Here is a 13,722-nt window from a genome sequence, read left to right as displayed (position 1 = left end):
GTGAGGATTGAATTGTGATTGGTGGAGATTGTTGGGAGGTGAGTGAAGGGGATGTGCTGCATTAGCAGAGTGTGAGGCTAATCGTGCTCGACAGAATAGGAGTCCTGCTAATTGACTCTAATTAACCTGTTAATGAGCTCTAAACTAAAAGCAAAATACTGTGGATGCTGGATAAACTCAGCTTGTCTGAAAGCATCTGTGGGCAAAGAAACAGAGTTAATGTTTCGAGTTGAAAATGCGCTTTGGCTTGTTAACTCTTTTTCTCTCTCCATAGCTGCTGCCAAACAAGCTTGAATTTTTCAAGCACCTTCAGGGACTCGGGTTTTAGTTTTTAAAGCGCCAGACAGCTTACCCGTACCTTCAGAAACTCACTGGGGGGTTTGCCATTGACCAGAAGCTGAACTGGACTATCTTTACAAATGCAGTGGCTACAAGATCAGGTCAGAGGCTGGGAATCCTGTGGCGAGTAACTCAACTCCTGACTGCCCATAGCCTGTCCACCATCTACAAGGCACAAGTCAGGAGTGTGATGGAAGGCTCCCCACTTTCCTGAATGGGTGCGGCTCCAACAACACTCAAGAAGCTCAACACCATCCAGGGCAAAGCAGCCCGCTTGATTGGCACCCCATTTACAAACATTCAATCCCTCCAACACCAACGCTCAGTAGCAGCAGTGTGTACCATCTACAGGATGCACCGCAGGAACTCACCAAGTCTTTAGACAGCACCTTCCAAAACTATTACCATCTAGAAGGATAAGAGCAGCAGATTCCTTGGAACACCACCACCTGGAAGTTCCCCTCCAAGACTTTCAGCATCCTGACTTGGAAATATATTGCCGTTCCTTCACTGTCGCTGGGTCAAAATCCTGGAACTCACTCTCTAACAGCACTGTGGATGTACTTGCACCACATGGTTTGCAGCAGCTTGAGAAGGCAGCTCACCCCACCTTGAGGGCAATTAAGGATGGGTAATAGAGTATGTACCGTGTACCTGGGTAATAGAGTATGTACCGTGTACCTGGGTACATATCACCAGGTACACGGTACATACCCTTGTAACTCGGCCAATGTTCTCTACCTGATACGCTGCAGGAAAGGATGTCCCGAGGCATGGTACATTGAGGAAACCATGCAGACGCTGCGACAACGGATGAATGAACACCACTCGACAATCACCAGGCAAGACTGTTCTCTTCCTGTTGGGGAGCACTTCAGCGGTCACGGGCATTCGGCCTCTGATATTCGGGTAAGCGTTTTCCAAGGCGGCCTTCACGACACACGACGGCGCAGAGTCGCTGAGCAGAAACTGATAGCCAAGTTCCGCACACATGAGGACGGCCTCAACCGGGATATTGGGTTCATGTCACACTATCAGTAATCCCCACAGTTTGCCTGGACCTGCAGAGTCACACTGGCTGTCCTGTCTGGAGACAATACACATCTCTTTAACCTGTCTTAATGCTCTCTCCACTCACATTGTTTGTACCTTAAAGACTTGATTAGCTGTAAGTATTCGCATTCCAACCATTATTCTGTAAATTGAGTTTGTGTCTTTATATGCCCTGTTTGTGAACAGAATTCCCACTCACCTGAAGAAGGGGCTTAAGGCTCTGAAAGCTTGTGGCTTTTGCTACCAAATAAACCTGTTGGACTTTAACCTGGTGTTGTTAAACTTCTTACTGTGTTTACCCCAGTCCAACGCCGGTATCTCCACATCATTCACACAAGGACCACAGTGATCTCTCTTTCTGCATCCACCTTCCCGGTCGTGAGGTTTGAATTATTAACATAGTTAAATGGGAGAACTGTTTCATTGTAGAGAGGTGATCATAAGTTCTGTATTTTTGTTTTAAACTTGAAAGGTGCTTGATTGTTCTGTGGAATAAAGGATTGAAATGAGTGGCTGGGGGAAAAAGAATAATGGATTCTAATTAGGGTACTTAGCTCCAATCTGATTGGTGATTTTTACTTGCCTGTGGAGTCATGTTTCCTTTGTGAGGAGATTTCACTACAATTAATAGCATTCCTCAACCCTGCTTTTATTTTCATTAACATTGCACAAGTTGTTGTCTCGAACTGAATTATTACATTCATTATATATATCTTTTAAAAATCCATACGTAGCTTATTTAACTCATATGAGGCGTCGCCAGAGATCCCAGATAAGGAATCTTGGCAGAGATAACATCTCTCTCTCTCCACAAGAGGCTAAAAGCCTTTGGAGTTGTTCTTATATTAGTGTTCAAAACAGGTTTTTTTTCCTTAACCTGATTTTCCGCCTCCCCCCACCTCCTTCCCCCTCTCCCCTTCCCCCTCCTCTCTTTCCTCCCCCTCCCTTCCCCCTCCCCCCAACTCCATGAAGATTTAGTGCTAGGATTAATGTTCAGTGAGCCACTTATGAGATGTCAACACTCTATTTATTAGAAAACAGTTACATTGCACCCCTAGTTTTGTCATGTTGTACGTACATTGTCGTACACAATTATTGATTCGCTTGTATAGTCTTTCTCAATGTGTTCTCCTTTTTCCTACGTGATTGCTGAATACGATTTGCAGCTTTGAAATGACCTGGGCTTTTTAAAGCTTGTTTTATTTCTCCCGCTTCAGTAATATTATCCGCTGTGGGTCGATCTTGGCAAGCTTGCTGGATTGCAATGGCAGCGTATCCATCAAACTCCTAGGACTCATGCAAGGGCTGATATAGAAAATACTTTCCGATATCGGACAGTCACCGGGGGCATGTTCTGGTTGCTAATGGTTACCTGGATCAGTTTTGTACAGCTATGAAGAACAGCTTGTGCACTTTCACCTCTGACCTCCCATGAATATCTGAGGTCTCCTCGGGGTCAGTGGTCCTCTATTTAAACATCAGACATGAATAATGGCGCCTGGCGCTCGGCCGACTAGCCCCTCTCCCTTTAGTCATTCTAGTCTCGAGCAGGATTGATGGATGCACACTTAGCTTGTCTGCATGTACAGTAAGGAATTCAAACGCAGTAACTATTGCCCACTTGTCTTGTGCTTTGTCTTGCTGACAGTGCACATTTACATATTTGACAATGCTTTGGTTTATGAGTTGTACGTAAGTAATGAAAAAAAAGTTTTTTTTTACCCCTGTTGATTCTGATCTTGTGAAGAAGTGTGAGATTTGATGAGATGTTATAGTTTGACAAATAGAGTTCGGAACCTAAAATTACTCTACAGACAAATGCCAAATTATAATCTGGCAGGGAGAAGCAAATAAGTTGCAGAAAGAAAGATTGAGTGGGAAGAGTCCCCAGTGGATTGTAGTGTGAAAGGTGGTTCTTTGCTATGGATCCAGTTAAAGGCTTTCTTTATTAATCAGTGGGAAGATGTCCATCTGTTCATGAATGTTAATGAACCAAATAATTAAAAAACTTGAGAAACACTTAAACAGGCTTAAAACTTGAAACAAACTTTCATAGAATCCCTTCAGTGCAGGAGGCCATTCGGCCCATTGAGTCTGCACCGACCACAATCCCACCCAGGCTCTATCCCCATAAGCCTATGCATGTACCCTACCTAGTCCCCCTGACACTAACGGGCAAATTAGCAACCTAACCCGCACATCTTTGGAGTGTGGGAGAAAACCGGAGCACCTGGAGGAAACCCACGGAACATGGGGAGAATGTACAAACTCCACACCAGCCAAGCTGGGAATCGAACCCGGGTCCCTGGCACTGTGAGGCAGCAGTGATAACCACTGTGCCACCTTGCCGCCCATTTAATACCAACTTCACTATTGATGCACTCAGCCTATATGTTGTTCATTAAAGAGCATTCTCAGACTATACCGTTACCTGTGCCAGTTTGTGCGTGCATCACCACACAGTGAATGTAGCAGTTGCTTGATTTGTTCCCACCTGTGAAAAATAGTGATGTTTAATCTTGCGATCTTAATGATTTTCCCAAGGTACTATGGTGACACTTCCACTGATGTTCCTACTTAACCAGTGCTCTGGTGGCCCTCCAGCCACTTCCTCTAACTGGTGTCCTCGTGATCCCTTTGTCATTTTCATTGACGCAGTGCTCTGTTGACAGTCCATGGGCAAGATTTTCCCTGCAGGCTACCGGCAGGCTGAAATGTGGGTCCAAAATCGGCACTGTGTGGGAATCATTCTCATTGTAATTTCCCCTGAGGTGTCCAATTAGTGGCCAGTGCATGCTTACCATCCAATTAAGGACAGGGTCGGGCATGGAGGGACAATCCAAGGACTAAAAACTTGAAAGTAGTGGCAGGAGGATGGAATGGAAGGCAGATAAATAAGGAAGAGGGCGCTTCAAAATATAAGCAGCTGTTCTTCCATCTCTATGCTGTTTGCAGTCAGGCCACCAGGGTGGGGGTGGGGTGGTGAGCTGTCCTAAATGTCCTGTGGCTGCTGCTGCATTGTGTGTAATGCAGGCTTCTAGGCCTACCATGAGAACAGGCCCCCAACAACCAGCATCACCCCCCGAGTCTGCAGCTACAGCTAAAACGTCCTCCCTTCCTCCTGAAGAAAGTCGGCTTCCTTTAATTGGCCTTTAATTAGCTGGTTCACTGCATGTAGAGGGTCATCTTACCTTACCGTCCCATCCTCCATCCATGAGAACATCTTGGGGATGGGAACGGTAAGGCTGGAGAAGTGGCACATGACCAAGGAACGCTGCTTTTAGTATCAACCCACCTCTAATCTCGGCTCTAATAGGTAGTGGGTGGCATGGTGGTTAGCACTGCTGCTTCACAGTGCAAGGGAGCCGGGTTCAATTCCGGCCTTGGATTACTGTCGGTGTGGAGTTTGCACATTCTCCCCATGTCTGCGTGGGTTTCCTCCGGGTGCTCCGGTTTCCTCCCACACTCCAAAGATGTGGAGGTTAGGTTGATTGATCATGCTAAATTGCTCCTTGGGGACTAGCAGGGTAAATACTAGATAGGGCCTGGGTGGGATTGCTGTCGGTGCAGGCTCGATGGGCCGAATGGCCTCCTTCTGCACTGTAGGGATTCTATGATCTCCGGTCTAGTTCTGCCACTGCTGGGTGTTTGTTTGCAACAAGACTGTGCCTGTTTCAGATGTTAATCATTCTGGTTCTGTTTCTTCCGAAAAGAGTTGGCAAAGCAGGGAAACGTCCCCAGTGATAAATGGGCGGAGGAGTCTGATGCAGATCCGTCACAAGGGTGGGAATTATTTCAATTCACTATTTGAACAACCTGATGCCATTTGTATTCAGAAATGATAAACTGTGCCAATGGGCAAGAGAATTCTCACAAAGAATCACACGGTTTCCAGGACAGCAAAGGGTTTGTGCTTGAATGGGGCAGGAGTAGTAATTATCGATTTGAATATTAAAGTAATTGACCTTGGGGCAACCCCATGTGGTTTTGTGGTTGTTAACTTGATTCAATACAGGAATCTTTGTCTGGATCTGAGCTGGCTTGTCAGATTCAGCTTTATTCAGCTGTGAATTATACTGTAAATGGCAGAATCCTTAGGAACATTAATATACAGAGGGATCTGGGCATGCAGGTCCACAGTTCCCTAAAAGTGGCAACGCAGATGGCCAAGGTGATTAAGAAGGCATATGGCATGCTTGCCTTCATCAGCCGGGGCATTGTCCACTTGTGCACAAATATTGCACCATTTTGGAATGACTCTATCCATTTTTTGTTTCTTTTTGTTTCCAATAGGAGATTGTATTAGTGGTATTTTTTGGAACTGAATACATCGTCCGACTATGGTCAGCGGGGTGTCGCAGTAAATACGTTGGATTTTGGGGACGGCTGCGCTTTGCCAGGAAACCTATCTCGATCATAGGTGAGTAACTGTTACAGCGGCACCTTATGCACACTCAGTGGCCAACCTTTGGTTGTGCAACTTTTAGTGGGAATGATGTGTTTGGAAAAAGCAACACATCAGGTGGAACTGCAGTAGGGCATGGAGTCAGTGTTGTCCAATGCAGTAAATCACCTGAAGTATTGTGTTCAATTCTAAGAATCCCATTTTAGGAAGGATGTCAATGCCTTTGGAGAAGGTTCAGAAAGGAATGGTACCAGAGGTGAGTGGCTTCAGTTACCCTGAGAGACTTGAAAGACTGAGGCCGTTCTCCTTAGGAGCAGAGAAGGTTAAGGGGAAATAGTGGTGTTCAAAATCATGAAGGGTTTTGATAGAGTAAATAAGGAGACACTGCTTCCATTGGCAGAACAAGGATTTTTTTTGATTTTATTTGATTTATTATTGTGACGTGTATTAGTATACAGTGAAAAGTATTTTTCTTGTGGACTATACAAAGCATACCGGACATAGAGAAGGAAACGAGAGAGTGCAGAATGTAGTGTTACAGGCATAGCTAGGGTGTAGAGAAAGATCAACTTCATATAAGGTAGGTCCATTCAAAAGTCTAATGGCAGCAGGGAAAAAGCTGTTCTTGAGTTGATTGGGACATGATCTCAGACTTTTGTATCTTTGTCCTGACAGAAGAAGGTGGAGAGAGTATAACCAGGGTGTGTGGGGTAGTTTTAGAAGCATAGAATTAGAGTAAAGATAGAATTAGAGGGTATGCTGGGCACAGCTTGCAAGGAGTCACCTTGCTCTGGTGCCATCTTGGATACACATTTAGATGTAGATTAGAGGTAATTGGTAAAAGAACCAGAGGTGAGATGAGGAAACCATTTTTTAAGCAGTGAATTGTTGTGATCAGGAATGCACAGCCTGAAGGGTAGTGGAAACATATTCAGTAACAGCTTTCAAAAGTCAATGAGATAAATACCTGGCGAGGCAAACTTTGTTCGGCTGTGGGGGAAGGGATAGGTCTTTTGAAGCGCTGGCACAAATGTGATGGGCCAAATGGCCTCCATTAGTGCTGTATCATTCTATCATTCCACGATTCTAATCAGACAACACAGAAGAGACCATTCAGCCCATCATGCCTTTACTGGTTCTTGGAAAGATCCATCCGCTCGCTCCACTCTTTCTCCTTTTACAGATCTACTTTTGTACATGTAACTTTTCTCTAATTTCCATTCATGGGGGGAGGTGGGGGGAGAGACAACCTAACCTTTGCATCTTTTGAGATCCTGTGCATTTTCCCACACTTGGCAATACTGACAGGACTAATGGACATTTCAGTTCAGGGTAATGTGTAAGTGCTGCAAGCCCTGAGGAAGGGGAAATGAGAAATATCTTAAAAGGGGAAAGTCACACTTACAAAACAAGATATCAGTTCAGTCTATTGTCAGTATCTAAAAGAACGGAATGGATGATGATTAAAGAAGAGACTGTGATGAACCATCATTACTCATCGTTGTGTAAGTACATCTTTAGTTGATGCTCCATCAAACACTGATATTTTTCTCCATAGTCTGTAAGCTTTAAGGCGAATCTTTAAACTTTTATAATCTCTCCTGATTTTGTGTTTTTTCTGACAGATCTCATAGTGGTGGTGGCTTCTGTTATAGTCCTCTGTGTGGGCTCAAATGGACAAGTCTTTGCAACATCAGCCATCAGGTAGGCAGAATAAGCTTGGACCTCTTTATCAACTGGTTTTGGTGCTGGAAGACCTCCATAGTTAATTGTGCGCAGTGCAAAAGTGTACAAAAGTACCTTGCCCCTCTCACTCGCTATCAAATCAGAACATGTTTGATTTTCTACCTATGTAAAAAATGTACTTTGGGGGCATGAAGCCCATTGGCACGTGTGTGATCAAGAAATTCCCCTTGAAGTGATCATTCATCCATGTTGGGATAGTTCATGAGTGGGTTTCTTAAATGACAGGCAGCCTGCCCTCTTGCAGAACTATTGGACTCCCTCAGACCCGTATCATGTCTGGCCAGAGAACCAGCAAGTGACTTAATCCCAGAGCTTGGTATCTGGAGCAGGATAATCTAGTTTTACAGCCTACAGGAGATAGCATTCTCCAATGGATTTTTGTATCCTCATTCCCGCCCTTCCTGATATTGACGAGACAGTGTGGCTGTGATCAGTATTTCAAAGCCAAATGATACCATGAAGCATCTAGTTGGACCCGCAACTTATGGTGCCAAGATATCACAACTTTGGCTTGAATTATATGCTCTTCAGCACGTATCTTGGTAGGTGGGGGGCATAGAATTGGGTGCCAAGGCAGCCTGGCACCCCTAAAATGCTGGACTTGCTGATAAGTCAGTGCTCCACGCTGCTCATCTTTGGGGACTACTTAAAGCTCCAGCAATGGCCACTGATCCCAGCAATTTAATGTTATTCCATTAAAGTTTGTTTATTAATTAATGTTATTCCATTAAAGTTTATTTATTAAGCCTACAAGTAGGCTTATGTTAACATTGCAATGAAGTTACTGTGAAAATCCCCTAGTCGCCACACTCTGGTGCCTGTTCGGGTACACTGAGGGAGAATTTACCATGGCCAATCCACCTAACCAGCACGCCTTTCAAACTGTGGGAGGAAACTGGAGCACCCGGAGGAAACCCATGCACTCACAGGGAGAACGTGCAGACTCCGCACAGTGACCCAAGCCAGGAATCGAACCCAGGTCCCTGACACTGTGAGGCACCAGTGCCACTATGCCGCCCCATCCAGAAAATTCCAAAATCCAGAAATGACTCGCGCCCAAGCCATTCTGGACTGGCGAGGTTACAGTGCATCAGTAAAAGTGACCCATGAAGCTGTTAGGTCATTGTGAACACCCAACTGGTTTACTGATGCCTTTTAGGGAAGGATTCCTATATGGGACTGCCATTCCACATCTACATGACTGAATCTTAACCACCACCTGAAACACTAGCAAGCTGAATGAAAAATCTATAAATATTTCAACATACAGACTGGAGTCTTTTAAAGACAAGATCCAAGACCAGCTTTTCAGAGCAACAAGAGATAAATGATAGTGATGCCATTATCCCAAAATTGAGGAAAACAAAGTACTTCCAAAGCTGTAACCTAAAGATTGGTTTTAATCTTGTTTCTCTCTCCAAAGCTTAGTACCTTCAGTATTTGGGCCCAGATTTTAAACTCTGATCGCAAAGGTCAGGACCACTGATCTGGTTACCTTTCCAGTAGTCTGATGGAGTATCGTTTTTCTCTCATTCCAGGGGCATCCGTTTCCTACAAATCCTTCGAATGCTGCACGTTGATCGTCAGGGAGGCACCTGGAGGCTTCTGGGATCAGTTGTCTTCATCCATCGACAGGTGGGGGTGGCCTGACTTCATATTCTAGGGTTCATTTTAAACAGTGAGTCATAAAGACAGCTGGCTTGCATCAAAGGCCTGGCCTCACCTAATCTAGCATGACAAGAACTTTCTTTCAAATCCGTTCTGAAGCCCTGTTAAATGTACTTGTAGATAACTGACAGAATCCATAACGCTGCTGGGATCACTATCAAATACCATCATTCCGATCTACCTGTTGCCCGAAATCTTCCATCCTCATCCTTGGCTGCGACTTTCTGCTGCCACTGAAAGTGAATTGAGTTTGGCTAGAATGCCAAATTCTCTGTTCTCCCTCGCAACAGGTCCCACTACGGATGAGGGTGGGCAATCCAGCCTGTTGTATTTTACTATGGAGATCAATTAGATTAATTTTAGCCATAAGGAAATGTTAAAGGACTTGAATTTGCTTGCGTGCGGCATCTTGTGGCACATTTGTGTGGTCAAACTTCTTCCTGTACCTTTGGGCTCGACAATCACTTAGTACAAAGTCGACAGTCCAAAGATGTGCGGGTTGGGTTGATTGGCCATGCCAAATTAACCTTAGGGTCAGGGGGGTTAGCAGGGTAAATGAGGGTTGCAGGAATAGGGCCTGGGATTGTGATCAGTACAGATTCGATGGGCCAAATGGCCTCCTTCTGTACTGTAGGATTCTATTATATATTTTGCCGTATTGGTAAAGTGCAAGCTGATCACTGGCATTACAACATCTGGGACTTTTCAAATGATGCAACCATCATCCTAACCAATGACATTTAAAAGGAAATTTTGCATTTATATAGCGCCTTGCATGATCACTGGACTTCAAAATATTGCTTTACAGCCAGTGACGTACTTTTGAAATGTAGTCAGTGTTACAGGAATGGATTCTGAAGTAAACAGGAAGGACTGAGGAGGAGGGTGAATTCGAGAGGTGAATTTAATATCAAATCGGGCGGAGAAAGAGAAGATTGGATTAAACAAGTGAAAATGAGATAGCCAAGAAAGAAAAAAGTAACGAAAAAATTAGAAAGTTAAAATTTGCCATTTAAAAAAAATCTCCAAAAACAATTCACAAACTGAAGGAATGAGGTTCTGAACCCGAGAGGTGACTGGCAGACTATAACAATAATCACGCTGTCCAAAGGATATTAATGCTGTTAGTTAGTTTTCTGTGGCCTGTTTAATGGGCAACCTACATGCAAAAGCAGCAACTCTTCTAGCTTTTGGCAAAGCTTCTAGAGGTGTGGCCCAAATCATACAACTTGTGTGGGCTTGAAATTTGGGATAAAATCTTCAGTGGGATTTTCTGCCCGCCCCCATGGCATGGCTCCCAGCGGCGGAAGGCAGGTTCTTCAGGCCTTGCTGCTGTCAATGGGATTTTCCATTGAATCCACCCCACACCGCCGGGAAGGTGAGGATGTGCCTTCGGTGGGACCAGAAGATCTTGCTGGCATGAAGAACCAGAAGATCTCGCCCAACTAAAGCTCCAATAATGCGGCTCTCTCTCTCTCTCAGTACTTCACTGGAGTGTCAATCTAAACATTTGCAGAGCTGTAGCTGTTTTTGTGATGTGATGCTTGCAGTCATTGTGACTCTCTGGGTAAAAACGATGTGGAGTTCAAAGCTCAGCAAACAAAGCAAAATAGTAACTGATTTGACCCTTGACATTCCATTCCCCTGAAGTGGGAGGAGGTGTGGGGAAAACTTACAAAAGGAGGGAAAAACAATCAAATAAATTAACTAAATAAATAAAAATGGGCAGACATAGTAGGGTGTGACAGTGCAGTCCGGGGTAGAAGTGGAAAAAATGTATAGTTCAATCGTTGATCGCAGCTATCCGTATTTTAGATGTATTTGTCTTTTAAACAGTTAAGAAATTGCACATTTTTTACCCAATTTAGGTTAAATTATGACTAAAGTTAATGAGATTAAAGCATGGGGTGGTATGGTGGCACAGTGGTTAGCACGGCTGCCTCACAGCCCCAGGAACCTGGATTCGATTCAGGGTGATTGCGTGGGTTTCCTCCAGGAGCTCTGGTTTCCTCCCACAGTCCAACGATGTGCAGGTTAGGCGGATTGGCCATGCTAAATTGCCCCTTAGTATTCAAAGGCGTGTAGGTTAGGGGGATTAGTGGGGTAAGGATGGTGGGTGGGCCTGGGTAAGATGCTCTGTTGGAGAGTCAGTGCAGACTCAATGGGCCTTCTTCTGCACTGTAGGGATTCTATGATCTTCTTCTGAGTACTGAAATGGCTTTTAGACAGTCTTGGGCCATTTTCTGGTGAATACAAATCCACAGTCCTCTTTGTAACTCCACAGAAATTGCCAGCCCTCTTCCATGGATGTCACATGAAGAGTGGATTAATTGAAAATGGTACACTAATGTGGTAGGAGTGCTACTCCCACATTGGAGTTGAAATGGATTACTGGGCCCGTGCAGAGGGGGTGTTACTTTGTAACTATGCTGAGGGCAATTGATTCTGGCTTCAAATAAAAGGAGGAATTGTTTCCCAACAAAAATGGTCCTTGAATGTAGAAGATAGAGGGATGATCAGATTGAGATGTTAAGGATGTTTATAAAATATGATTTGATTGAGTAGACGCAGGGCAGTTATTTCTGCTGATGGAGAAATTACGAACAATTGGAGTGAAGCTTTTTAGGAGGGAAATCAGGAAGCATTTTCACCCAAATGATGGTGAATCATTATTTTAGTAAGGCGTTTGATAAGGTCCCCCATAGTCGGCTTATGATGAAAGTAAGGGAGTGTGGGATAGAGGGAAAGTTGGCCGATTGGATAGGTAACTGGCTATCTGATCGAAGACAGAGGGTGGTGGTGGATGGAAAATTTTCGGATTGGAGGCAGGTTGCTAGCGGAGTGCCGCAGGGATCAGTGCTTGGTCCTCTGCTGTTTGTGATTTTTATTAATGACTTAGAGGAGGGGGCTGAAGGGTGGATCAGTAAATTTGCTGATGACACCAAGATTGGTGGAGTAGTGGATGACGTGGAGGGCTGTTGTAGGCTGCAAAGAGACATAGATAGGATGCAAAGCTGGGCTGAAAAATGGCAAATGGAGTTTAACCCTGATAAATGTGAGGTGATTCATTTTGGTAGGACTAATTTAAATGTGGATTACAGGGTTAAAGGTAGGGTTCTGAAGACTGTGGAGGAACTGAGAGATCTTGGGGTCCATATCCACAGATCTCTAAAGGTTGCCACTCAAGTGGATAGAGCTGTGAAGAAGGCCTATAGTGTGTTAGCTTTTATTAACAGGGAGTTGGAGTTTAAGAGCCGTGGGGCTATGCTGCAACTGTACAGGACCTTGGTGAGACCACATTTGGAATATTGTGTGCAGTTCTGGTCACCTCACTATGAGGATGTGGAAGCACTGGAAAGAGTGCAGAGGAGATTTACCAGGATGCTGCCTGGTTTGGAGGGTAGGTCTTATGAGGAAAGGTTGAGGGAGCTAGGGCTGTTCTCTCTGGAGCAGAGGAGGCTGAGGGGAAACTTAATAGAGGTTTCTAAAATGATGAAGGGAATAGATAGAGTGAACGTTCAAAGACTATTTCCTCGGGTGGATGGAGCTATTACAAGGGGGCATAACTATAGGGTTCATGGTGGGAGATATAGGAAGGATATCAGAGGTAGGTTCTTTACGCAGAGAGTGCATGGGGTGTGGAATGGACTGCCTGCAGTGATAGTGGAGTCAGACACTTTAGGAACATTTAAGCGGTTATTGGATAGGCACATGGAGCACACCAGGATGATAGGGAGTGGGATAGCTTGATCTTGGTTTCAGATAAAGCTCGGCACAACATCATGGGCCGAAGGGCCTGTTCTGTGCTGTACTGTTCTATGTTCTATCTGGAATTTCCTCCCTCAAAATGCTATGGAGATTGCGACCATCGAAGCTTTCAAGATCAAGATGGATAGATTTCTGTTAATGTAGGAGAATTAAGGAAAGTGGAGCTACAGCGAAGAAATGGGGTTGAGATGGAATAAATCAGGATCTAATTGGATGGCATAACAGGTTTGAGAGGATGAATGCCCTATTCCTTATCCTATGGTGTTATGTTAACATCTCTCAATGGTATCGGGTTAAGAGAATTACGTTGAGGAGCAAATGTCTGGTCTTTAACTGTGTTGCTTTACCTTTGAACAGGAGCTGATTACTACACTCTACATCGGGTTCCTGGGCCTGATCTTTTCCTCCTACTTTGTATATCTGGCTGAAAAGGATGCTGTGGATGACAGTGGCTCCCAACAGTTTGGGAGCTATGCAGATGCCCTGTGGTGGGGTGTGGTAAGTGTCTTTAACTGAAAGACTCTCTGCTCAGCAGAGTCACTTGGGAACTAGAGATTACTTCAGCAATCTGACCCGATAAGGAAATGGGTTGTAAAATACTGTAATAGGGGCCAGAGATAATTAGTATCTGCTGTTTCCAGTTTGAAGCACTCCTGTAATTTTCTGCTCAGCTACAGCTCTTGTCTTCTCCTGTTACAATTTTCTGATTGATATCTGGGTAGGTTAATGAGAAACTTGTGCTG

General features: G+C 44.5%; 1 protein-coding gene across 1 annotated transcript in view; it reads left to right on the top strand.

The window, feature by feature from the left end:
- LOC144498780 (potassium voltage-gated channel subfamily KQT member 1) overlaps positions 1-13,722 on the top strand; it is a 709,444-nt gene that overhangs the window by 254,645 nt on the left and 441,077 nt on the right. Inside the window, exons 3-6 of the mRNA XM_078220448.1 lie at positions 5,686-5,812; positions 7,423-7,501; positions 9,082-9,178; positions 13,337-13,477. Of these exons, the coding sequence (XP_078076574.1) occupies positions 5,686-5,812; positions 7,423-7,501; positions 9,082-9,178; positions 13,337-13,477 (444 nt within the window). The remainder of the gene's footprint in view (positions 1-5,685; positions 5,813-7,422; positions 7,502-9,081; positions 9,179-13,336; positions 13,478-13,722) is intronic.

This window comes from Mustelus asterias, chromosome 9 (genome assembly GCF_964213995.1).
Source record: "Mustelus asterias chromosome 9, sMusAst1.hap1.1, whole genome shotgun sequence".
Taxonomy (NCBI): Eukaryota; Metazoa; Chordata; class Chondrichthyes; order Carcharhiniformes; family Triakidae; genus Mustelus; species Mustelus asterias.
Note: the sequence above shows the minus strand (reverse complement) of the source record. Positions and strands in the feature narration are given on the sequence as shown.